Raw genomic sequence first — 27192 nt, 5'->3', positions numbered from 1 at the left:
TTGTTTGGTTGTGCTGGGCTGGGCATGTCATCCACATGACTGACACGAGACTCCCCAAGCAGGTGCACCTCAGATGGACAGAGGAAGCGCTTCAGTGTTACATTAAAGGTCTGAGTGGCAAAGTGCTGCATTCCCACAGACACCTAGGAATCACTGGACCAAGACCATCCAAAGTAGAGGAGCAGCTTCAGGAAGGCACCAAGCATCTTCAGACTTGCCATTGAGAGAAAATGGAAGCCAGTCAAAAGTAGGAAAAGGAGTTCCTACCCACCCCTTCCTGCGACCACCTTCTACCACAAGTATAACAGAGCCTTTGGGAGCTCCATCAGTCTGTATAGCAACCTACAGCCTCATCCTGAAGGTGGGAGAGAGTCCTCCTCATTTCCAACAGACTGCCAATGAATGACACACAAAATGACAAACAGAACTTGTCCATTTAAGTGTAATTAAGTGTTAAGTCTTAGGTGCTTTGACAGCAACTGTGTGGTGCAGAAATTTAACTTTTACAAATCTGAAATCTCATTTCTTCACATCTTAATCATTGTTGACATAAAATACTACATTTTTTAAAAAAAACTCTTTTTTTTCTCTTAATTCCAAATTTTGCTCGTACTTCATTGTCTGTGTATATTTCACCACTTAAACTATCTAAACCTGCATTTCTTAGTTCAGGCATATGGTGGAGCATTTCACTATTAGAACAACTAGAATAAAAAACAGATTTAAGTTTTGAATGATTGAGATTTTAAAAAGTGGCTGAAGGTAAACTACTGATCATCTAAGGTCTCCCCACACAATCTGAATAATGGGGATTTTGAGATCTCTGGTTTTGGACTACTTGAATATTGAACTTTTTGTATTTGGGTTACTGCAGCAAACAAACTTAAATGGAGTGTAACTTTTAAAAACTTTTATCACGTTTAATCAAAGTGTAGTGCTGTGAACATCTTTTGTTGACAATGGCAATAGCTCTGTATTACATCTTCAAACTGTGGTTCCCTTGCTGCTGCTAGAATTGTATTTCACTGTATTTGCCTTTGCGAGAGGTGTGTTTATATGGGATGTTACTATACTGTACTATATTAATTAGTAGTATTTAAAATATATATATTACTTTGTTAAACATTTTGATGGAGTTATAGTTGATCCAATTTTTTTCACTTTGTCTGTATTTGAACTATTGTGTGAAAATAAAGTGTATTTTGGTTGAAGTTAAGCAGTTTAAGCAATTGAATTGCATCTGGAATGCAACGCCTTACACCCATCCTTCACATTGGGAAAAATTAGGACCTAAGCTATCCTCTTAACATATTTTGATGGTGAGTGGTCTGGTCCATGACAAGATGTACACCTCTATATTAAGTCCTCACTTTAAGCTGCCTCGCTTAACATAGTTTCATTTTAACACTGTTTCATTTTTAAGGTCTGCATCTTTGTTTAATGTTCACAGTCCCAGTTTAAATTTGAACCCCCCCCCATTTCCTAGGAATTGCATCCTTCTGGCCTTGCCTCAGTCATGCCTTCAAGCTTGCCCCTCCCACCCTGGTCTGACCTTGTTTCCTCCCTCCTAGTGTTATCAACTTGAAGGTGTGTACCGCATCTTTGAGAGAGAGTGAATGCTGTTCTGAACTGAGAGATTACAAGCACCTTTGTATATGACTAGACAACAGTCCCAGAATGTACTGGAAATTTGAAAAAATGTAACATTTGGCTGTGAAATTGATACCAGAGTTTTGGTTGTTGTTTAGACAACAATTCAAATTTAACCAGTTTAAATTATGCCCCAGGATACTAAAGCCCAATCGAGTTTGAATTTATTGTTTTGCCAAAATCGAGCCAATGAGACAATCTGGTGTTAGGAGATATAAAAAATACAGGCATTTTGAAAATTGGAGAGCGCGCAACTGCCATTGAAACAGATTCAAGAAATTAGGAAGCACTCTCTATCACATGAAACATACTTGCAGTAAAAAGACCGATAACGACCCTGGGAGTTCAGCAGCTAGAAGGGTGAAGTCACAGAAGACGACAGCAGCCGTGTGATTTTGAAATTAAATGATGCAATTTTAATAATTGTCTTAATGAAACAGCATATTGTTATAAAGTTGGAGGCAGGTAATAAGCAGTTGAGAGAAAAGGTAGCTTAGAGTTGGGAATAGTTGTTGTTTAATGTTCACTTTTAGAGTTTAAAAAATTGTTATTTTCTTTAAATAGTGGAATTTGGGTGTTCTCTGTCACTCATATTTTAATAGATTATGAGGTGAGGTGAGCTATTCTGGGGTTGGTTTAATTAACAGAAGGGTTCACACCCGTGCCATAACATTTTGGGGATTCGGTCTGAGATTTGGGCTGGTTTAGACAGATCCAGTCTGAGATTTGAGCAGATTTGGGGTTTTTGGGTCCCAGCAGATTTAAACACTTGCCGATTAGTGTTCTAAATCTTTAAATAAAACAAAGGTGAGAAAATTTGTTGAATTTTGGTGACTTATGGTTGGTTACATTAAACGAGAGAGAAATGGCTGTTAAGATTGCTAAAGAGTTTCTGGGGTTTGAAGCTGCTTCCCAAACTTGTCAAGAAAGTTTAGGTCATACTTTTAGAATTAGCAAATAGGTTAGAATTGGGTTTAACCAAGGACAAAAGGAAAGCTGAAATTGTAACGGAGTTGTACAAGCACATGAGTGTATTAGAGAAACAGACAAGTGCAGTAGAGTTAGAAAAAACTGAAATTACAATTGAGGCAAATGGAATTAGAAAATAAAGAAAGGGAGAAAAGAGAGAGGGGAAAAAGGGAGAGAAGGTTCTTTGCTGAGCAAAGAGAGAAGAGAAAGGGAGAGAGAATTTGAACTTCAGAAATTGTGAATTTGTCAAGAAAGTCAACATGTTGGAGATGAAGAGAGAAGGCAGTGATGTATGCAAATATGTTAAAACATTGCCATTTTATGATGAGAAGGATGTTGAAGCATTCTTTATTTTATTTGAAAAAAGATGGCTAGGCAGATGGGGTGGTCAGAGAACTTCTGGGTAATGTTAGTTCAGACTAAGCTGGTCGACAGAGCTAATGTGGTATTTGCAGCTCTCTGTCAGATGAGGGGGTCAAAAGATTATGCAGATGTCAAACACTCCTTATGAATTGGTACCAGAAGCATATAGACAACGGTTCAGAAACATAAAGGAGGAATCAGGTCAGACTTATGTTGAGCTCAAAAGAATTAGTCATAGTCATTTTGATAGATGGGTGCAGGCCTTAAAAATTGAGTGTATTAGAGAAACAGACAAGTGCAGTAGAGTTAGAAAAAACTGAAATTACAATTGAGGCAAATGGAATTAGAAAATAAAGAAAGGGAGAAAAGAGAGAGGGGAAAAAGGGAGAGAAGGTTCTTTGCTGAGCAAAGAGAGAGGAGAAAGAGAAAGGGAGAGAGAATTTGAACTTCAGAAATTGTGAATTCGTCAAGAAAGTCAACATGTTGGAAATGAAGAGAGAAGGCAGTGATGTATGCAAATATGTTAAAACATTGCCATTTTATGATGAGAAAGATGTTGAAGCATTCTTTATTTTATTTGAAAAGCTTGCTAGGCAGATGGAGTGGTCAGAGAACTTCTGGGTAATGTTAGTTCAGACTAAGCTGGTCGACAGAGCTAACGTGGTATTTGCAGCTCTGTCAGATGAGGGGGTCAAAAGATTATGCAGATGTCATACACTCCTTATGAATTGGTACCAGAAGCACATAGACAACGGTTCAGAAACATAAAGGAGGAATCAGGTCAGACTTATGTTGAGTTCAAAAGAATTAATCATAGTCATTTTGATAGATGCGTGCAGGCCTTAAAAATAGATAAGACCTATGAGGCTCTAAGAGAGATTGTCCTGTTGAAGGAGTTAAAAAAACTCACTTCCAGAGATGATACAAATTCACGTGGATGAATAGAAAGTTCAAGAAGTGAGAGCAGCAGCAGAGATGGCAGATGAATATTCATTGGTGCATAAGGTGAAATTTAGCTTCTGACAGGAACTTCATCCTGGAAGGGATAGAAATTGGGAGAAGGGGAGATTCTTCACTATAAAACAAAGAGTACAGTAAACTGGTAATAGTTTGCCACAGCTGGAAAAAGCCCAAGAGGGTGAAAAGGAAGCGATAGGCCTCAGGTGTGTAAAGTGGGACATGTAAAGTCACATGCTGGTCATTAAAGAAAGGTATTGTGGGAAAGATGTGGTAAAAGAGGTTAAGCTAGTGTCATTAGTCAAGGTAGCAGAGGAGGCCCCAAGAAAAGCCGAGGAAGTGCAGCGGAGTGCACAGTCTAGGCAGGGGTTGGGTATTGAGTTAATGACTGAACTCTATAAAAATTTCACCTCTATGGGTAAAGTTTACTCAGGAAGTATCGAGGGAGAAAGAAAAGTAGTTACAATTTTGAGAGATACGGGAGTTAATCAATCTCTAATAAGAGATGAACGTATTTGCATTCTTTCTGACATGTTACCAGACAGAGTGGTAACTTTTGGAATAGATGGACAGAAATTTATCGTTCCCCTGTGTAAGATCAGGTTGGAGAGCAAAATCAAGACTAAGGAAGTAACAGTGGGCGTGACTGACAGTGTGTCAGTTCCGGGAATGCAGTTTGTTCTTGGTAACGATTTAGCAGGATCCAAGGTGAGAGTGACACCCCTTGTTGTGCAGAAGCCAAATGATGACCAGGGAAGCTGAGGAGTTCAAAGAAAAATACCCTGAAATGTTTTCAGACTATGTAGTAATAAGATCCCACTATCATAAGTCACAAGAAGCAAAACCTAAAGAGAAAGATGAAGGAGTTAAAATTCAGTTAGCAGACACCCTGTTTGTTGCAATGGTGCAGGAAAAACCTGAACAGGTACAGAGTCAGGCAGAAATGTTTAGTTCTGAAAGGTTAATGGACTTACAACAGAAAAATGAGACAATAAAAGACCTAATTATTGATACATACTCAGAAAAGGAGTCAGAATGTATTCCTGAGGGTTATTATCTTAAAGATAGAATCCTAAGACGAAAATGGAGACCACAGCAGAGCAGAAATGGGAGGGAAGCGCACCAGATTGTGTTGCTGGTAGCATACAGACAGGAAATATTATGGGTAGCACATGAATTAGCAGTAGAAGGTCATCTAGGCGTGAGTAAGACTCAGGCTAAGGTACAAAATCATTTCCATTGGCCAGGACTGCGCAAGGATGTGGTTAAATTTTGCCATAAAAATCATACGTGCCAAATGGTAGGTAAGCCACTGACAGTAATAAAACCAGCACCATTGGTGCCAATTCCTGCATTCAAAGAATCTTTCATGCAGGTTATGATTGATTGTGTAGGTCCCCTTCCTAAAACTAGAAGTGGGAACCAGTACTTGCTAACCATAATGGATGTGTCTACCAGATTTCCGGAGGCAACTCCATTACAGAGTGTTAGAATAAAAAAGGGTGGTGGGGGAGTTAATAGCTTTCCTTACTCAGTATGGGCTACCCAGAGAGATTCAGTCAGACCAAGGGTCTAACTTTATTGCCGGGCTGTTTAAGGAAGCCATTGATAGCTTAGGCATACAGCACTTTATATCAAGTGCTATCATCCTGAATCCCAGGGAGCTTTGGTAAGGTGGAAGGGATTCACTGCTGTGTGGTAACCCTTTGCCCTGATCTTGGGTGATTCCCTTCATCATTGAAGCTAACAGAATTTCATAGGTAATTGAAAAAAGTTATATGTGATCAGTAATGTTTAGTTTTAAACATGCTGGAATTTCATGTTGCAAATTACCAACCTTTCACCAAAAATATTTAATTGCTCAAAACCACTCATTCACTCAAAAGCATAGACAATGGTCCCCTTACCTCTCGTGTTGCAACTAACAGCAAAGTATCCATGACCTTCATTACTGGATTAATGTCAAATTCGGCAGGAACTCCCTTCTGCGGCAACTGAAGCAGCCCACTTGGATCTTGATTGCTGCACCAGAAAACAATACAAATTACCACAATTTGTTCAAAATATAATCAGTTAGATCCATAAATACTGTGACTCATAATACTATATCCTGAAAAATGAAGCAAACATTTGTGTTCCTTCTGTGCTTAGTCAAAAGAATCTTCTGACTTACTAACTCTTACAGACTTCCAAAGCATCACTGTACAACTCCATGATGTAAAAGACACTCATTTCCTGGATTGATCCAACCAGAACATTAATTAATTATTTTCCTTACGAGGGGAGGCAATATTTAGCAGGGTGGACCATAATGAGCAATTTGAGGCTTTGCTACAACAGTTCAACTCAAATAGATCATAGTTAGAACACACTGATTTTTTAATATGATTAAATCACAACATGGCGGCGTCTGCATACAAAAAAAATGAAGGCCATTTTTAAAAAAAAAAGACAATCCCAAAAGAATGGCCAATTGTTTCATTTTGGAGTTTGGAAGTAGAAAATTTCCAAGACCCATCATGAGAAAGCTCCAGACAAAATCCTTACAGATTCATTTATAGATGAAAATGCATTTGTCACAAGGTTTTTTTTTATTTGATTAGATTAGATTCCCTACAGTGTGGAAACAGGCCCTTCGGCCCAACAAGTCCACACCAATCCATTCCCCTACACTTCCCCCTGACTAATGCACCTATTACTACGGGCAATTTAGCATGATCAATTCATCTAACCTGCACATTTTTGGACTGTGGGAGGAAACCGGAGCACCCGGAGGAAACCCACGCAGACACGGGGAGAATGTGCAAACTCCACACAGACAGTTGCCCAGGGCGGGAATTGAACCCGGGTCTCTGGCGCTGTGAGGGAGCAGTGCTAACCACTGTGCCACCGTGCTGCCCCGGTTTGAAGGTTCTTTCTAGAAGTAGAAGATCTATAAGTCAGTACACTAGGAAGATATGCTGTTCTGTACATGTGGGAGGATTACATCAGTAAACATAAAGCTGACTCTTCTGCTAAACTGAACTTATGCAACTGGTGTGTCCAATCAACAGCAAAAGATGTGACGGCCAGGTAGAAGTTCCCGGGATCAGTTACAGGGCCTGCCACCTCAGCGGTTTGAGCAAGGCTGGTGGTGAATGACAGAGCCTAGCAAAGAGAGTGGACAGGGAGGGCTCCCTTAATTTATGTTGGATAAATTGATTTTTTTTAAAATTATTCTCCAAACATTTCATTTCAACTTTAATAAGGCACTTGATAATATAAAACTGAAATTCATGTACTTTAAATTATAATAATGCTAGCATGACCCAAAAGTTACAGCTGAATGCTGGCCAAATAAGCAAGATAATTTACTGAATATCACCCTGAAATTTAATGTATTGCAATTTAATTTGTAATTTTATAGATGAAAACTTCCACCAACTATCATCAAATTTACTAGTTCTTGAGCTCAACCTCCCAGCAAATTCACAAATTTAATCAGATTACTGTGGACTCTACTCTGATATTTTGTATTATCTTTCAAGAGGAAAGATTTTTTGAGGAGCAGTATTAATCCAGACTCTAACTAGGCAGAGGGATAGCACTAATACAGCTCAAATCTGGAAGCATGGAGGAACTGTGAATGTTTTGATCCCTGCAATCAATTTAATTAGAGTCATAGAGATGTACAGAGTGGAAACAGACCCTTCGGTCCAACCCGTCCATGCCGACCAGATATCCCAACCCAATCTAGTTCCAACTGCCAGCACTCGGCCCATATCCCTCCAAACCCTTCCTATTCATATACCCATCCAAATGCCTCTTAAATATTGCAATTGTAGTGCTATAACTTCATAAAATTGGGAACGAGTGTTATTGTCCCTTACCTTAGATCCATTAATACACCTCTATTAACAAATGATATACAGCTGTTACTTCTTACCCTCGAGATATTTTGCAGAGATTCGGAGATGAGACTTGCATCTCTAATTCAGAGCTCACGGCGGCCAAGCTCCATTCCGGAGATTTAAGCATATAATCTAGGCTGACACTTTCCTGCAGAATTACATTGCTAAAGGTGCCACCTTTCCAATGAGAATGAATTCAGTTCAGGTTGTCCCAGCTAAATGTAACTGAATGCAACTGAGGGCATGGGAAATTCTGGCATCCCAATCAGTACTTAACCAGGTATGGAACTGAATGATATGGTCATTTTTATCTCATCTGTTTATCCAGCTTTATCATAGAGTCATACGGCTCAGAAACAGACCCTTCAGTCCAACCAGTCCATGCCGACCATAATCCCAAACTAAACTAGCCCCACCTGCCTGCACTTGGCCACCAAACATTTCTTGTTCAGTACTTATCGATATGTCTTTTAAATATTGGAATTGTACCCGGATCCACTATTTCCTCTGAAAGTTCATTCCTCATGTGAACCATTCTGTGTAAAAATGTTGCTCCTCATGTTTTTTAAATCTTTCTCCTCCCGTCTTCAAAATATCCCCCAGCCTAGGAAACAGACATCTTCCAATCACCTTATCTAATCCATACAAATTGCCTGCTTGATTTCTCTCCATTATAATAGACTACTTTTCAAAAGTACTTAACAAAAATGAAAGAACTGCGGATTATATAAATCAGAAACAAAAACAAATTGCTAGAAAAGCTCAGCAGGTCTGGCAGCATCCGCAGAGAGAAATCAGCATTAACGTTTCTGGTCCAGTGATCCCTTTTGCCATTGAGGAAGGGTCATTGGACCCAAAACATTAATTCTGTACAAACTCTGTACAATCAGAAGGTTTTTTTTCCCCCTTTCTAGTCCCCACGTTTCTTTGGTTTAAAGTCCTGTGCACGTCTGACTCACCTGAAGTAATGACACAGGGACTGGAACGTAATTGTTGCAGATTGAGGTTGAGACGGTTCAGTGACTGTTTCCTGGAAAAGTTAAAGAGTACAAGTTGGGAGGCCTTGCTGTAGAAGACAGTACATGGGTTACACTTTGACCACAAAGAGCAAACTCAGACTGAAAAGTATACTGAGCCTCACCATCATTTTAAAAAGCTGATCCCGCCGAGTCTGCACATCTGGAAAAAAGATGGCTGCTCCACTAAGGATGGTATTTACAGCCTCCTTCCTCAGCGTCTCCCCGGCAACCGTGTCATATTCTGCATCATCCACTACTACTCAGAGAAAAGACATTATTCAAAGCTGCACAGCTAATCAGCACCTCGAAAGCTAAATACTTGGGACATCAGTCCCTCAGCCATACACATTACGCAACCCAGTGTGCAAACAATCATCTACTCTTCTTTGCCCAGCAGGATTGTATAAAGGAAAAGAGATCACTAACATTTACCAAACTACCTCTCTTTAAACCTTTCAAGAAATACATAAAACACAAACTATTCAAACCACCATCAAATCGGTACTACTCATTACCTTTACAAAGGTACTCATAGAGTTCGTGAGCAGATTCTCGATCAATAGGGGGCTTGCTCTCGGTGGTTGGTTGTCCTTTGGACTGAGTTTTTACAGGCTGAGGTCCAGACAGCAACACCAAACAACTTTGTAGCAGTTGTAACAAAATCCTTTGTGCTTGGAGGCACTCAATATCATGACTGTAAGAAAAACAAAACATGAAAGTTACATTTGTGACATTATCTTTCTCTTAGTGAAGATGGTTGTCCTAGAAGTTTGCCCTTTTAACAAAGACAATGTTTGCCATAATTTGAGCCCTTATCTTTCTAACCCACCTTATGAGGACAGGGAGAAACTGTCATCGCTATAAAGTCAGCCTGGTTCTCATCGAATCCCTACAGTGTGGAAATAGGCCCTTTGGCCCAACAAGTCCACAGCAACCCTCTGAAGAGTAACCCACCCAAAACTCTACATTTACCCTGACTAATGTACCTAACCTACACTTCCCTAAACATGATGGGCAATTTAGCATGGCCAGTTCACCTAACCTGCACATTTTTGGAGTGGCATGGTGGCTCAGTGGTTAGCACTGCTGTCTCTCAGTGCCAGGGACCCGGGTTCAATTCCAGCCTTGGGTGACTCGTCTGTGTAGAGTTTGCACATTCTCCCTGTGTTGGTGTGGGTTTCCTCTGCGTGCTCCTGTTTCCTCCCACAATCCAAAGATGGCTCTTGCGTCCCAATAGTGACAAACACAAAGAAGATTACTGCAACATTGCAAATTCCCAGGAGACGACATTCCACCACAACCTCTCAGAGCGAACTAACCTGAGGTTACAACTGTTTCTGTAAAGATTTCTTTAGAATCAGAGTTAGGAGCACAGTCCCTCAAATCAACAGAAGTCTGAAAACACTAACACTCTGGCTCCAGTACACACCATTCAAAGGTCCACTTCCTCTTGGCCAAAATTCATTTTCATATTCACTGGGTCAAAATCCCAGAACTCCTCCCACACCACACTTACAAATTCTATTGGCTGCCTTGAACCTAACTGAACCAAAAATCTGATTTTAACTTAGTCATCGAACCATAGAGTCATAACGATGTACAGCACAGAAACAGAATCTTCGGTCAAACTCGTCAATGCCGACCAGATATCCTAAAACTAATATAGTCCCATTTGCCATCATTTGGCCCATATCCCTCATTCAGAGGCCTTTTAAATGTTGCAATTGTACCAGCCTTCACCACTTCCTTGGCAGCTCATTCCATACACGCACCACCCTCTGTGTGAAAAAGTTGCCCTTCGGTCCCTTTTAGGTTTTTTCTCCTCTCACCCTAAACCTACACCCTCTAGTTCTAGACTCCCCCAACCAAGGGAAAAGATCTTGTCCATTTACGCTATCCAAGCTCATGATTTTATAAACCTCCAAAAGGTCACCCCTCAGCCTCAGACACTCCAGGGAAAACAGCTCCAGCCTGTTCAGCCTGTCCCTATAGCTCAAACCTCCAACCCTGGCAACCTGTGATAATAATTTACAATCCTTGTAAATCTTTTCTGAATGCTTTCAAGTTTCACAACATCCTTCCGATAGGATGGGGACCAGGATTGCATGCAATATTCCAAAAGTGACCTAACCAATGTCCTACACAGCCGCAACGTGACCTCCCAACTTGTATTCTTGATGCTCTGACCAATAAAGGAAAGCATACCAAACACCACCTTCACTATCCTGGCTACTTTCTAACTAGCAACTCTTTTCACATCTTTCCTTCAACCCCCTCCCTCATCACTATCCTCACCCCCACCATCTCTCTCACTCCCACTTGCCACATTCCTCAGCCAACCTGATTGCTCACTCTGCTTGCTACCTCTGTCCCCCGATTCTCCCACTGTGGCTTAGTGGGAACAAGAGAGTCGGGAGGAGAGAGTGCGAGGGGGCCACTGAGTGGGAGGGAACACAGCATTGAAAGATGGAAGGAGTGATTGGGATGGAGTGCAGTGGGGGCAAGGTTGGCGAGACAAAGAAACAGCAAACAGGAAGGATGGAAGAGAGAGTGAGTGAGTGAGTGAGCAAAACTGCTGTTTACAAAAAAGATGGAGCAGCAACAGTATCATGTCTGTCCTTGGCATATGCATAAAAATCACACTCAATTCACGCTTCCAGCTAAGATGAAATTAAATCAATGGAGCTCTCTTCAAAGAGAAAACACTTGTACAAATGTTGTTGTTTGATGTAAAACAGAGAAAGAGACCATTCCACCCAGCTAGTCCATCTGTGTTCCTCCCAAACTATTTCTTCTATTCTCCCTCCTTTTTACTCAGCTTCTCATTCAATAAATCTATACAACTTGCTCTAAATACTCCTTGTGTGAGTTCCACAATCACACTCTCCAGAATTTTAAAGACTCCTATGAGTTCACTCTTCTCTTTCAAACAAGAAATATTCTAGCCACTTCAGTCTCAATTTCAAATAATTAGGTTGAGGAGGAGATTTATGTCCCAAAGTACACACATCTCAGCCCTAAACGGCCTACACTGTATCTTCAGGCTGTGAACCCTGGTTCTGGACTCCGCAGTCATCAGGAACATTCTTTGTGGGTTTATCCTCCACTCCTCTTTGAATATTATCGATTTCAATGAAACATCCCCTCATTCTCCTAAACTCCAGTGAATATAGTCCTAACCAATCCAGTGTCTCCTCACATGTCAGTCTTGCATCCCAGGAATCAGAGCTGAAAATGTGTTGCTGGAAAAGCACAGCAGGTTAGGCAGCATCCAAGGAGCAGGAGAATCGACGTTTCGGCATGAGCCCTTCTTCGGGCTCATGCCCGAACCGTCGATTCTCCTGCTCCTCGGATGCTGCCTGACCTGCTGCGCTTTTCCAGCAACACATTTTCAGCTCTGATCTCCAGCATCTGCAGCCCTCACTTTCTCCATCCCAGGAATCAGTCTGGTAAACTTCTGTTGCATCTCTTCATAGCCAGAACATCTTTCCTCAGATAAGGAGACTAAAACTGCACACATCATCCCAGTTATGATCTCACTGAAGCCCTGTACAATTGCAGTAAGACATTCCTGTTCCTGTACCCTCAGAAGGAACTCTTATGCATGTCATTTCCAACTGAGTGCCTCCTTATACTGTAACTATGGCCCCAATTCAAGATTGCTCCACCAGTGAATATATGAATTCAATACTTACCTAATCCAGCCCCTTTAGAATCTTGTATATTTCAAGAAGATCATCCCTCCTTCTTCTAAATGATTAACGAAGGCCTAATCTGTTTACCACTCTTGACTGGGTAAGGATGTTAAATTACCTTTTCTAACTGACACTCACATTTCTGATGGATTTCTTTAAATGCCACTGGATGATAGCTTCTTTGTCACTATAATTGAGGCTAGCTTTCAAATTCAGATTTTTCTATTAATTGAATTTAAATTATACCAATTGCCATGGTGGGATTTGAACCCAAGTCCCTAGTACATGACCCTGGGTCTGTGGATTACTGGTCTAGTGACATTCCAATACATCACCACCGCTTCATGAATCCCTCATGATCCTTTGGCAAACACTTAAATCAACATCCTTTGGTTCTTCACCTTTCCGCTATGGCAATAGATTCTCTAACAAGACTCTCATGATGGTGAATTCTATAATAAAATTTCAAGAAACTTCTTTTCTCAAGGAGAACAGCTCCAGCTTCTTCAATCTCACTCAATTTGTTTATTTATTTATTGCTGGAACCCTCTTTTCTGCACCTTCACTAAAGACTTCAAAATCCTTCCAAATGTGTGGTGCCCAAAATTGGACACATTACTCGAACTGAGGCTGAACCGAGTTTTATCAAAGTTCACCATAATATCCATGCCATGCTTCTGTACACTATGCTTCTTTTAAAACACCCAGGATTCCATAAACTTTATTGACCAATTTCTCTGCCTGCCCTGCTACATCAGTAATTTATGCACATTTAATTCCAGTGCCAATCGCTCCTGCACCACCTTTACAATTTCTGCTTTATATTGCCTCTCCTTGTGAAAATCTTCCAAAAAAATTGACTATGCTTCTCTGCATTAAAGTTTTACCTGCCATATGTCACACCACCAGCTTGTCTATGCTCTTCGCAAGTTTATCACTTTATTTTCTTCACAGCACACAATGTTTCAAAATTTGGTGTCTCCTGCAAATTTTGAAATGTTCCCCTCTACATCTGAGTCGTTTTTATAGACTAAGGAAAATTAAGTTAAGAAGAGGAGAGGTCCCAGGACCAACTCCTGGAGAACCCCAATTCCTTCAATACAAAACAAACAACCAACAACTTACCAGAACCTTGTTTCTTGTTATTCAGGCAACTTAGCGTCTTAGGGATGTACAGCAAGAGAACCTTTGGTCCAACTCATCCATGCTGACCAGATATCCTAAATTAATCTAGTCCCATTTGCCAGCATTTGGCCAATAATCCTCTGAACCCATCTTATTTATATACCCATCCAGGTGCCTTTTAATTGTTACAATTGTACCAACCTCCACCACTTCCTCTGGCAGCTCATTCCACACACGCACCATCCTCTACGTGAAAAACGTTGCTCCTGCGGTTCCTTTCATATCTTTCCCCTCTCACCATAAATCAATGTCCTCTAATTTTGGACTCCCTTACTCAGGGACAGACACCCGGGCTATTCACCGTATCCATGATTTTATAAACATCTATACTTTCAGCCCTCAGCTTCCAACACTCCAGGGAAAATAGTCTCAGTCTATTTAGCCTCACCCTGTAGCTCAAACCCTTCAACTTTGCAACATAATTGTAGATCTTTTCTGAACCCTTTCAAGTTTCACAACATCTTTCCTATAGAAGGGAGACCAGAACTGCGCACAGTATTCTGAAAGTGGCCCAACCAATGTCCTGTACAGTCGCAACATGTCCTCCCAAGTCCGACACTCAATACACTGACCAATAAAGGCAAGCATATCAAATACCTTCTCCACTATCCTGTCTACCTGCCACTCTACTTTCAAGGAACTATGAACCTACCCTCCAAGTCTTTGTTCAGCCACACTCCCCAGGATCCAACCATTATGGGCATAAGCCCTGCCTGATTTACCATACCTGCCCTAGACTTCGTCGTTGCTGACTGCCGACGTGACATCGGCCATCTCAATTCCTCCAACCCCTCTCACCCCCTCTGACCATTCAGCACTCCACTCTCTCTGCACCAATGCACATTTCACCATCAAACCTGCTGACAAAGGCAGGGCGGTGGTAGTCTGGAGGACGAGCCTCTATGTCGCAGAGGCCGGTTGCAGGCTCTCTGACACTACATCCGATCTCTCCCTTGACCATGACTCCTCCACAGCTCACTCGGCCACCATCACTCACACTGTCCGTGAACATATCACCTCCGGTGATCTCCCCTCCACCGTCTCCAACGTCATAGCCCCATGTACCCAGGATGATTAGAAAATTATGGGCAGCCCCTCCGGAATTTCCACCTTTATTACTTAGAAGCCTTGGATTCACCTCCTGATGACTCATCAATTTTAAGTACGGCCAACCTTTCTGAAACCTTCTCAATCAATTTTTAGCCCATCCAATGTCCCAACAATAACCTATTTCACTACGAAATTCAGAGCACCTACTTCCTCGGTAAAAACAGAGAGCTTTCTCAAGGCACAAATCCCCTTTTTGTTTATGACCTGTCCCATTTCTGCTTTTTACCATGCTTTTAGTATTACTAGGCCAACAGATTTTCATCTTTATCAGCTGCAAATCTCATCTCACATTCCCTCTTTGCCTCTCTCAGATACAACCCAGTTCTGAATTATATTCTGGAATTAACATGAGGCATCATACTTTAGTTGGTTTTAAAATAACTGAGCCATGAACCAGTTATGAAATTATATGGCTACTGCTTTCCACTTGTCAGACATTTAGACAAATTGCAGTTCCTTCTCTTTCCTATATTGCAGATAAGCACTAATAGGTTACACCCCTCTGTAGTGATCTATGCACATACAGTAGTTCATCAGTCTTGAACTGCACTTTGTAGATGTTGGGCAGGCTCTGGATAGAGAAAATGGGAGTTAACTCACTACAGAATTCCCAGCCTCTGACTTGTTCTTGTAGCCATAGTGCGCATTTATTATTGGTCCAGTTCAGTTTCTAGTCTTGATAACCCACAGGATGTTGACAGTATGAGATTCAGGGTTGGTAAATATCATTGAATAACATAAGACAGTCAGATTCTCCCTTGTTTTAGGTGGTCACTGTCTGTCACTTTTGTGCCACTTGTCAGTCCAAGCCTGGATATGGTCCAGAGCTTCTTGATTATGGATATGGACTGCTTCAAGCTGACAGGAGATATGAATGGTGCCTCACTTCTGACCTTGTGATGGAGGGAAGTTCATTGATGAAACAGTTGAAGATGGTTGAGGCTAGGGTATTACCCTGAGGAACTCCAATAGTGTTACCCCAGCCCTGAGATGACTGACCTCCAGCAACCACAGCCATCTTCCTTATGCCAGCAACGATTCCAGCTAATACAGTTTCCCCGACTCCCCATGGCTGCCTTGAGGTCAAGTCTGATCATTCACACCTCACTTCTAGAGTTCAGTACCTTTCAACCAGGCTGTGATTATGTCAGGAACCGCGGGCCCTGGCAGAACCCAAACTATCACCTGAAAATTCTACTACAACTTGACTCTCTGCACTATGGAAGTCAAGCCACAAGAATAAAATCAGACGAAAGAAAAAAAAATGCTGGCTTACTTTTGTCTGAACTTTTCATAGAAATTCCAGAAGAGCTGCAGATTAAGGTCTGAATAGTCCAGGTTAGGTTTCTGCTTTACCCTCCGCTCTCTCAATTCTGCCTACAGGTGAAGGAAGTACATCAGTTAACCATGAAGCCACTGGGCAACACAATACAGACCACCAGCACCAATCATACCTCATTATGTAGAAGGCTCACATTGATCCTTGCTGGGGTTAATATGATTTTACAATATTATTCGAATGAACAAAAATGATCAGAATTGATTTGCTGAAGCCAAATTGCTTTCAGTCAACTTGACTAGGTTCACTAAAGAAATTAGTCAGATCAACGTGCACACTCACTTGATAATGTAGAAAATAGACGCATTAGGAAAACTAAGGGACAATGGAAATGTGGATGTGAAACTGGCCAACAGAGAGAAAGCAGTCAGTCATAGTGAAAGATCATTTTTTTGCCCTGGATAGAATTAAACTTTCATGGTTTTTTTTAAGGGGGCAGAATTAGGATTACTGCATTTTCTGATACATATCCAGGATATATTTCAAAGTTTGCAGCTGACCTGAAACGCTCAAAAAGCAGAGTAAAGAGTGAGAGAGTGACTGACTTCAGGAGTATATAAAAATGTGCAGATATCACAGATGGTACTTACAGTAAAACAACTGGTGATGCATTTTGGTAGGAAAATAACAGAGGCAATATAGATTAAAGGGCACAATTCTAAATGGGGCTCAGGCCTGATGATTTACATCTTTGAAATCACAAAATTGAGAGGACTATTTAAAAAAAAAAGTGTGAGTTCTTGAATTTATAAACAGATGCAGAGAATACAAAAGTAAGGAAGTTATCTCATGCGTGTCAGAATTACTGGTTAGGCCCAGCTAAAGGACTGTAACTACTTTTGAATCCCATTCTTTAAGGATGATGTTGGAAGAGACCACAGAGAAGATTTACTCAAATGAGGAGGACACAGGGTGTCAATCACATGGATAAACTACAAACACTGGGGTTATTCTGCATACACCAGGCAAACTTAAGCTGCCATTGAATAGAGGTGTTGAAATCATAAATGATTTTTGATCAAAGGAAATATTTAACACTGGTCAGCAATGACACAGATTCGAGGTAAATAGCTGAAGAAGTAGAGGTAAGATGAGCAAAAATATCTTCAGCAGCTGGTTGTTCTGATCTGGAATCCATGGCTTAAAACAGTGGGCAGGATACAGTAACAATTTTCAAAAGAGAAATGGAAGACCAAAACATTGTGGGGCAAAAGGGCACAGCAGTGGGTTTATCTGAACAGCTCTTTGGATGAATCAGCACAGGCATAACTACCCAATAATCTTCTCCTGTGCTGCATGAATCTTGGACTCAAAAAATCTGTCTGGCTACAATCAACCATAGCCAAGTGGAGAGCCACCCACTAGGCCGTAATACAAATTAATCATCAGGTGGGAGGATATGAAGAGCTGCTGATGCTTGGAACTAACACCCCAGCAAAAGTCGCAGTAGTACAACACATCACAGAATTATCACAGCACAGTTGGCGGCCATTTGGTCCATTGACTGTGTCAGCTGTCTGAGTGTAAAGAGCACAAGTGCCATTTTCCTGCCTTTTCTCCATACCCCTGCACATTTTTAACTTTCAGATAATAATCCAATTCCCCCTTGAATGCCTCAGCGGAACCTGCCTTTACCACACCCTCAGGCAGTGCATTCCCGATTCCTGCACTGACTGTATATAAAGGTTTCCCCTCATGTCTTCACCGCCTGATAGTTTATGAGGAATTTTAAAAATGTATTTTAACATACTGCATCCTGGGCCAGTTGCTGAATAAAGTAGAGTGTCTTCAACATGAGGGTCTGCCCAGTAACATGACCACTTGACGCTGTATCAGAGAGAGAGAGATACTCTTGATTGGATGGTCTCAAGTAACCTCGAATACTTAGATGTTTGATGCCAATACGCACGTTGTTCTCATCCTCTTGGCGGGGACAGAGAAACTTCACCATCAGATACTGGGGAGAGAAAAAAAGATCAAGATGGAGCGCAGTCATTTTCAATGCAAAAGAGTCATTCAACAAAAGCGGTTGAGAAGGCTGATACCATTAAACCTTTTCCCCAGTCCAAAGACCTTAACTAATATTACAAAAACTATGGATCTAGAATATCAACTGATTAACAAGGATTACACCAAATCACTTGAATACCCATTTGGTGTTCACAAAAAAACCCATGGCCATCAAAAATGCCTGCGATGGTCCTGGTTTGGATTTGTTCCTTCTTTACCTCATTTATTCAATCACAGGATACTGTTGTGTGGATGTCAATGTTGTAGCTGCACTGCAACAACTTGACCAGAAGTGCAGCCAGTTCTGGAACACATTATGATCTTCACCCAACTCTTAATAGATTCAAGTTAAAGGCATAAGCTGTGTAACATATATTTTCAAATATATTAACAAATTTGAGAAGATTTGTAGCTCAAGTTGAGGTTCTGGATGTAGGCTTGCTCGCTGAGTTGGAAGGTTCATTTTCAGACGTTTCATCACCATACTAGGTAACATCATCCGTCTGCCTCCGGTGAAGCACTGGTGTTATGTCCTGCTTTCTATTCATGTGCTTAGATTTCCTTGGGTTGGTGATGTTATTTCCTGTTCTTTTTCTCAGAGTGGTAGATGGGGTCCAAATCGATATGTTTGTTGATCAAGTTCCAGTTGGAATGCCATGCTTCTAGGAATTCTCGTGCGTGTCTCTGTTTGGCTTATGTTAGGATGGATGTGTTGGCCCATAAAATTCACAAAAAAAAAAGGAAAGCAACAATAAACTGCCATTCCTAGATGTCGAGAGAACAGCCAATGGGGAACTTCAAACCAGCGTCTACAGGAAATACAGAAAAACTACACATACAGACCAAATACCGAACTACAGAAGCAATCATCCCAATATCTACATTAGAACATTATTTCAATAAGCCACCACACTGCAGCACAGAGGAACTACGCAGAGCAGAGGAAAATCACCGACACAACCTGTTCAAAAAGAATGGGTACCCAATGAACACAGTCTGCCGATTTCTCAGCAACAAACCCAATCAAACCCTAGCCACTCTCCCTTACATCAAAGGCATTTCGGAAATGACTGCCAGACTACTCAGACCCCTTGGCATCACGGTAATCCACAAACCCACCAACACACTAAAACAGCAGCTAATGAACTTGAAAGACCCTATACAGACGAGCAAAACTAATGTCATTTACAAAATACTGTGCAAGGACTGTAACAAATATTACATTGGACAAACAGGCAGAAAACTAGCCACCAGGATTCGTGAACATCAACTAGCCACAAAAAGACATGACCTTCTCTCACTAGTACCTTTAGACAAGGAAGGACACCACTTCAACTGGGACAACACATCCATCCTAAGACAATCCAAACAGAGATATGCATGAGAACTCCTTAAAGCAAGTCATGCCAACCAAAACTCTATCAACAAACACATCGATTTGGACCCATCTACCACCCTCTGACAATGAACAGGAAATGACATCACTAATCCCAGGAAACCTAAACACAAAAAGAAAGCAGGGCATAACACCCTGCGCTTCACCGGAGGCTCACTGAAGATGTCACCTAGTAAGGTGATGAAACGTCTGAAAACGAACCTTCCAGCTCAGCGAGCAAACTTATATTAACAAATGGAAAAAACTTTTGATTAATACATCGGATGTGGGCTTCCATATATGGTGGTTAAGGTTGTTAGCTTGAACAGAGGTGGAGGGAGTGAATATTAAAGGCAGTTTGCCAATCAAACAAACTGCTTTGTCCTGAGTGGTGTTGAATCTCCAGAGTGTTGCTGGTGCAAGTGGGGAGTATTCTATTAAACTCCTGTCTCTGCCTTGCAGATGACAGACAGGTTTTTTGAGGGGCGGGACATCCCAACCTCTAACCTGCTCCTGGAATCAGAGTGATGCTATGGATGGCACAAAATGGCTTCTGGTCAATGGTAACCCATAAGATGTTGAAAGTAGGGGATGTCAATGCTGATAATGTCTTTGAGTGTCAAGGGGAGATGGTTAGATTCTCTTTTGTTGAAGATAGTCATTGTTTGGAATTTTTGTTACAAATGTTACTTGCCACTTATCTGAATATTACCCAGGTCTTGCTGCATTTGGGCACATGCTTCAGTATGTGGAGTTGCAAGTAGTGCTGAACATTGACAAGCAAGGGTGGACACCTGCACGTCTGACCTTGGTATGGAGGGAAGGTCATTGATGAAGCAGCTGAAGATGGTTGGGCCTAGGACATAACCCTTAGGAACTCCTGCAGAGAATGTCCTAGGAATAACCTCCGATCACCAGCTTTGTGCTAGGTATGACTCCCTTCAGTGGTGTTTTCCTCCTGATTTTTTTAACTCCAGTTTTACCTGGGCTCCTTCATGCCAGACTCTGTCAAATGCAGCCTCTCACCTCACCTCTGGAATTCAGCTTTTATCCATGTTTGGACCATGGCTGTAATGAGGTCCAGAGCTGAGTGAGCAAGCTATTACAGTACACGGGTCACTTGATAGCACTGCTGAAGAATCATTCCCCCACTTAACTGATGATCGTAGGTAGCCTGATAGATTAATAATTCCTGGTTTGGATTTGTCCTCCTTTTTACCTCATTTATTCATTCATGTTGTAGATGTGTTGGGACTGCAGAGATTCACAAAATCTCTTTAGACTGCACCTTCTAAACTTATGACCACTCCCATCAAAAACGATGAGGGCAGCGATACATGGGAACATCACCATCTCGGAGGTCCCCTCTAAGCTACTCACCATTCTGACTTGCAAATTCCATCAGTATCACCAGGTGAAAATCCTAGAACTCCCTCTCTAACAGCACTGTGCGTACCCCATAAACGCCGAGGACTGTAATGATTTAAAAAAAAAACTAACTTCCCCACTACTGTGAAGGGTACGCTGGGATGGCCTGCAAATGCTAGCCTAGCCATGTCCAAGCCCATGAAAGAATACAGGAACAGTGATGAGTGAGTCTAGTGGTTCAAGGCAGTAACTCCCAATCACCCAATTTCATGGATGAACAACAAACACTGGCCTTGCCAGCAACGCTGACCTCCCGAGAACAAATAAAAACAACAAACAACAGATGAGTTCGACTGAACTACTGTCTTGTTTGGGTCATTGATGGTTACATAGTCTCTGCAAGACAAATGAGAAACCTTCTCAGATTTACTGAAACGTCATTGTGCATTTCATAGAACACAGAATCCCTAGTGTGGAAACAGGCCCTTCGGCCCAACAAGTCCACACCGACCCTCCGAAGACCAATCCACCCAGACCTACTCCCCTACATTTACTCCTGATTAATGTACCTAATTTACATATCGCTGAACATTATGGGACAATTGAGCATGGCCAATTCATCTAACCTGCACATCTCTGGATTGTGGGAGGAAACCGAAGCACCCAGAGGCAACCCACGCAGAGACGGGGAGAACAGACTGTGAGGCCTGGGGCTGGAATCGAACCCAGGCCTGTGGCACTGAGGCAGCAGTGTTAATCACTGAACCATCGTGCCGCCCATGCACAATTCAAATTCAAGCCACATTTGAAAAGTGACTGCCTGGCAGTCCAGCAGCTGCATGGCCCACACCACTGTCTAACCATTTGGAAGACTTCTGCCAGCAAAACGTAGGTAGCGAGCACTCAAAGAACAAGTCAAATCTTTGTTACAATTTGCAGAAGGCTGTTTGTTGAAATAGTCACTACACAGATGCCATCTACTGGCACCAACCGGCACAGCAAATGTCGATAATGAAAATCTTGCCTGCTCATCATCCACAGGAGCTGCACAGCTATCTTCAATAATTGCAGACTTTCAAGTTCAGAGCAGAGTTTTTACCCAATTTTATATCATACAAATAGAAAGCAGAAAGCTGCACAATACGTGAGAAAACATATTAAATGCGATTAAACAGATCGCATTAGAAAAACCCCATCATTACAAATTCCTCAACAACTCTAACATCAGCCTCAACAGCAGTGCTGAAAACACAGGAAGTCGGGTCCGAGGGAGTGTTGCTGAACAAAGAGACCTTGGAGTGCAGGCTCATAGCTCCTTGAAAGTGGAGTCGCAGGTAGATAGGATAGTGAAGAAGGCGTTTGGTATGCTTTCCTTTATTGGTCAGAGTATTGAGTACAGGAGTTGGGAGGTCAGTTGCGGCTGTACAGGACATTGGTTATGTCACTGTTGGAATAGTGTGTGCATTTCTGGTCTTCATCCTATCGGAAAGATGTTGTGAAACTTGAAAGGGTTCAGAAAAGATTTACAAGGATGTTGCCAGGGTTGGAGGATCTGAGCCATCAGGAGAGGCTGAACAGGCTGGGGCTGTTTTCCCTGGAGCGTCAGAGGCTGAGAAGTGACCTTATAGAGGTTTACAAAATTATATGGGGCATGGATAGGATAAATAGACAAAGTCTTTTCCCTGGGGTCGGGGAGTCCAGAACTAGGTTCTATGTTCTATGACTCTAAGTCAGGTAGCATCTGAGGAGCAGGAGAATTAAAGTTTCAGGCATAGAGTCATACAGCACGGAAACAGACCCTTCGGTCCAACCCAATCTAGTCCCACCTGCCAGCACCTACCCCATATCCCTCCAAACCTTTCCTATTCATATACCCATCCTGATGCCTGTTAAGTGTTGCAATTGCACCAGCCTCCACCACTTCCTCAGGCAACTTATTCCATACACGTACCACCCTCTGCGTGAAAAAGTTGCCCCTTAGGTCTCTTTTATATCTTTGCCTTCTCACCCTAAACCTATGCCCTCTAGTTCTGGACACCCCCACCCCAGGGAAACGACCTTGACTATTTATCCTATCCATGCCCCTCATTATTTTATAAACTTCTATAAGATCACCCCTCAGCCTCCGACGCTCCAGGGAAAACAGCCCCAGCCTATTCAACCTCTCCCTATAGCTCAAATCCTCCAACCCTGGCAACACCTTTGTAAATCTTTTCTGAACCCTTTCAAGTTTCACAACATCTTTCCGATCAGAAGGAGACCAGGCTTGCACACAATATTCCAACAGTGGCCTAACCAATGTCCTGTACAGCCTCAACATGACCTCATAAGACCCTTCATCAGGAATTGGGCTCATGCCTGAAACGTGGATTCTCCTGCTCCTCGGATGCTGCCTGACCTGCTGTGCTTTTCCAGAACCACACTCCCGACTCTGATCTCCAACATCTGCAGTCCTCACTTTCTCCTTGCATCAGCCTCCCAAAGCCAGCGCAGATCTAAAATTACCACCAAACTCAACCAATACCCCTGCTCCCAGTGTGCTGAGGGGTAGTGGAGCACCTAATCCTCCAGTGGAACAAGGCAGAAGGGGAGAACATTGGGTGATGGACTCAGCAGGTTTTCAGCAAGGAAGAAGCACTCAATTGGTCCCTACATTACTGCCTTGAACTGACGTTTGCAAAGGTATGTCCAAACAGAGTGAAGATTCTGTGACCTCACTGCAGTGTACAAACGGACTGGCACATTGGTTTATTTGTCAAAATATCAAGGGCTCTCCCTCCGTGGGTGACTGATGCTGTTGAACTGTGACAAAAGGACAGATGAATCAGGCTGCAATACTGCTAACAAGAACTAACTCCAAGGGTCTGTCTTAGCCCCAACCCTGTCTAATGTGTCTGCTCGTTAGGCTGGGCCCTCGGTACCAGGGATAACTTTCCCTTGTTCCCGAGTTATGGGTCCTGCGGCAACTCGATGGATCCACTGACCCAGCCATAGGTGGGTACATATTTTGGGGAGGGCTTTCCATCCTACCTGGGCATGTCAGGGATAGCTGAAGTGAGTGGCACCTTCTCAACGTTTCATGGTCCTGTTTGGCTAGTCTCAGGCAAGAGATTCTCATGTCAGAGCAGATATATAGCATTTCTTCAATTATAATTTGAGGATGTGCTTGAAGTGTTTCCTCTGACCCCCAGTTCAACTTGCGTTCAACAAGTTGGTGTTAAAGCATGCACACCAATAATCTGCCCTCAATGCAGTCCCAGAAACATATCTTTGAAGACCATGTCTGTTGGCACACTGACGCTCCAAAGCTGCGTGCCCCCCAAATCCCCGAGGATGGCAGTGGTTCAAGACAACAGCTCACCACTACCCTGGGAAGGGCAAGTTGGGATGGCTTGTAAATGCTAGCCTCGCCAACATTGTCCAAACTCATAAAAGAATTAACAAACAGTGATGAGATAGTGCAGTGATTCAAGAAGGCAGCTCACAACCACCCTCAAGGCTAAACAACAAATGCTGACCATGCCAGCAACTTTGACTTTGCTGGAACAAAAAAAATAACAATCCAATACAATGGACTGAACAATAATATTGCAAAGCTGGCTGGCTACCTCCCTCAAGATACGAGGTCTTTCATTAAACAGTAGTTTGTCTCTTTGGTACATTCCAACTTTCTAATACCAGCACCATGAGGGAACTAAACATCATCTGAGATTGAGGGAGACTGAAACATAATCTCCAACATTTATCTGGGCTTTGTCACTGCTATGGATAGCGCCTCAAGACTGCAGTAAAAATTAAAATCCACAATAACCTCTTCAGTAATGCTGGCCGATTCTAACAGGGATCACAGGACCAGACCCTAAATGGCTCTACTCTTGCCATTACATATTTAATTGCAGAATATTGTGCCCAGATATGGCAGCAATCTGACCATATCAAACTTATCAAATGTACAACTGAACTATGCACATACTCTCTGACCAAATCACTTCCCTGACCCCCAATTCTGAGCAAAATTTACACCTTACTTCCTTGTCTCTGCTTCAGCAAAGTAATTATTGTAACGTGCACGACCTTATAGTCTACTCAACCTCAGCCTGCCCTTACCCAAGGACCTTCTCAAGCCAGATGCAGAAAACACGGTCTCTTAAACCACCCCTATGGTTAGAACCAAGAAGTGACCGCTTTTGGCAGAAGGTTTAGAAGGAGGAAACATCCAGTAGAAATCACTTCCTCATTATAGAACAAACTGCATTCCCACCCAGCTTTCACATCCCACAGTTACACTGGGCTCTTCTGAACCATTTTTGGGCTGGTCAAAGCCCTTATGCTAACATCATTGGGTTTCTACAATCACCAGGCTGCTGTTGTGCTGCAGACCATCGTTAAGGAGAGTTCATTGATTAAAAGTGACAGTGGCTTAAAGAACTCCAACTAGTTAGTGGCAAGGCTGGTGGCATGGCTGAGTATGCACGCACGAAATAAAATAAACAATAACTCAACCAGACAAACACCAGACAATCAACATTTCAGTCCTACTGCAAACATTGAAGACAGTGAGTCAGTCCTTCATTACCTTGCTGATTCGGCAGGTCTGTAATTTCACTTCTGTCTCATTCCATTCATCTTCCAGTTCAAACCAGCCAACAGGCTCATCCAGATCAGTACTGTGACCATTGTGCCTGGTGTAGATGGATGCAAATAACCATTCATTATTAAACCAAACAACGTGCAACTTCCAAGATGACTGCAACAGTAGATGCCCCTAAGTGAAGAGACCAATATTTTCTTACAATAAATTGTACTGAAAGATAAGAGTTTTCAGCAAATTAATAATACCCAATGTCTAAATATTATGGATTGAGAATCAGTTACCTAACAGGAAATGAAGTGTAGGCACAAAGGAAACATTTTCATATTGGCATAAAATGAATGAGGGGCCAGAGGGCGGAGTTCTGGGGCTTCAATTGTTTACAATCTCCATAAATGATTTTATAAAGGAACTAAATGTACAGCTGATAAGTTTGCACGTCATAAAGATAAGTAGCAAAGTAAGTTGTGAAAAAGACATGGAGACTGCAAAGCGTAGAGATGGGTTAAGTGAGTGGGCATGAAATTGGCAGATGGGAGCGCTGTTTGGGAAAATGTTATCTCGTCTGTATTGGAAGAGAAAAGCAGCGTATTATTACAGAGAGACTGCAGAACACATAGGTGCTCAGGTACATGAAAGACAACTTTGAATGCAGGTATAGCAAGTGACGAAGAATGCAAATTGATGCTGCTGTTATTACAGTGAACTGAGGATAAAATTAGGGATGTTTTACAAAAGCTGTACACAGCTTTGGTGAGACCACTTCAAAAGTATAATGTACTTTTTTTTTTAAAAAGAATGGACATAATTGTGTTGAAAACATTTGAGAGAAGGTTCACTCAAGTCATTCTTAGGATGAGGATGTTAACTCATGAGCAAAGGTTAGACTGACTGGGCTGGCATTCATTGGACCTAAGAAGACCTTAGTAAAGCATTAAAAGATCCTGAGGGGACTTCATAGTGTGAATGCTGTGAGGATGCTTGAGGAGACACTAGCACTCGGGGACCGCAGCTGAAAAAACAGTCTCTAATTTAAGACTGAGACAAGGAGATTCATACGAATGCACGATATGGAACCAGCAATGCTGCCATTGAATCTACTCCAGGATGACCTTGTGATTAAGTGCTGTTCTATCATTTCTTTCTCCACAGATGTCAAGATAAAAACAGGACAAGTGGACAAATTCTCAGCAGCAGTTTCTGTAATTGAGCTTTAATGTAGATTGTGTGCTTCAGACAATGTAAACACTGAATATTTGCTGCTTGAAACAACCTCCAGTGCACATATGCAGCACCAGCAATACATTCAACATGAGAATAAGTTCTGAGATCTATTTACACAATTACGTCAGCCTGAGATATGAAACTGACAAATGCAGACCCACACGTACTCAATTAAACCTTTAACCCAAACAGAAACAAAATGCTGGAGCTACTCAGGAGGTCTGGCAGCATCTGGGGAGAAAAGAAACAGTTAACGTTTTGAGATGCTATGAAGAAATGACATATCAAACTCAAAACGTTAACTCTGTTTCTCAGTCCACAGGCGCTGCTCGACCTGATGAGTTTCACCAACATGCTCTCTTTTCATGTCAGATTTCCAGCATCTGCAGTATTTTTACTTTTGTTTAAAATCAAATAATTCCTTTATTGCTGCAGCTTCCTAAATTT

General features: G+C 42.0%; 1 protein-coding gene across 3 annotated transcripts in view; it reads right to left on the bottom strand.

Moving 5' to 3' along the window:
• Nucleotides 1-27192, bottom strand: part of zzef1 (zinc finger, ZZ-type with EF hand domain 1) — a 259977-nt gene that overhangs the window by 173528 nt on the left and 59257 nt on the right. For all 3 annotated transcript variants that reach the window (XM_043718816.1, XM_043718818.1, XM_043718817.1), the window contains exons 12-18: nucleotides 25507-25612; nucleotides 17928-18134; nucleotides 16115-16215; nucleotides 9364-9542; nucleotides 8971-9104; nucleotides 8789-8859; nucleotides 5847-5961 (exon numbers count right to left, since the gene is read on the bottom strand). In XM_043718816.1, the coding sequence (XP_043574751.1) occupies nucleotides 5847-5961; nucleotides 8789-8859; nucleotides 8971-9104; nucleotides 9364-9542; nucleotides 16115-16215; nucleotides 17928-18134; nucleotides 25507-25612 (913 nt within the window). The remainder of the gene's footprint in view (nucleotides 1-5846; nucleotides 5962-8788; nucleotides 8860-8970; nucleotides 9105-9363; nucleotides 9543-16114; nucleotides 16216-17927; nucleotides 18135-25506; nucleotides 25613-27192) is intronic.

This window comes from Chiloscyllium plagiosum, chromosome 28, assembly GCF_004010195.1.
Source record: "Chiloscyllium plagiosum isolate BGI_BamShark_2017 chromosome 28, ASM401019v2, whole genome shotgun sequence".
NCBI lineage: Eukaryota > Metazoa > Chordata > Chondrichthyes > Orectolobiformes > Hemiscylliidae > Chiloscyllium > Chiloscyllium plagiosum.
Note: the sequence above shows the minus strand (reverse complement) of the source record. Positions and strands in the feature narration are given on the sequence as shown.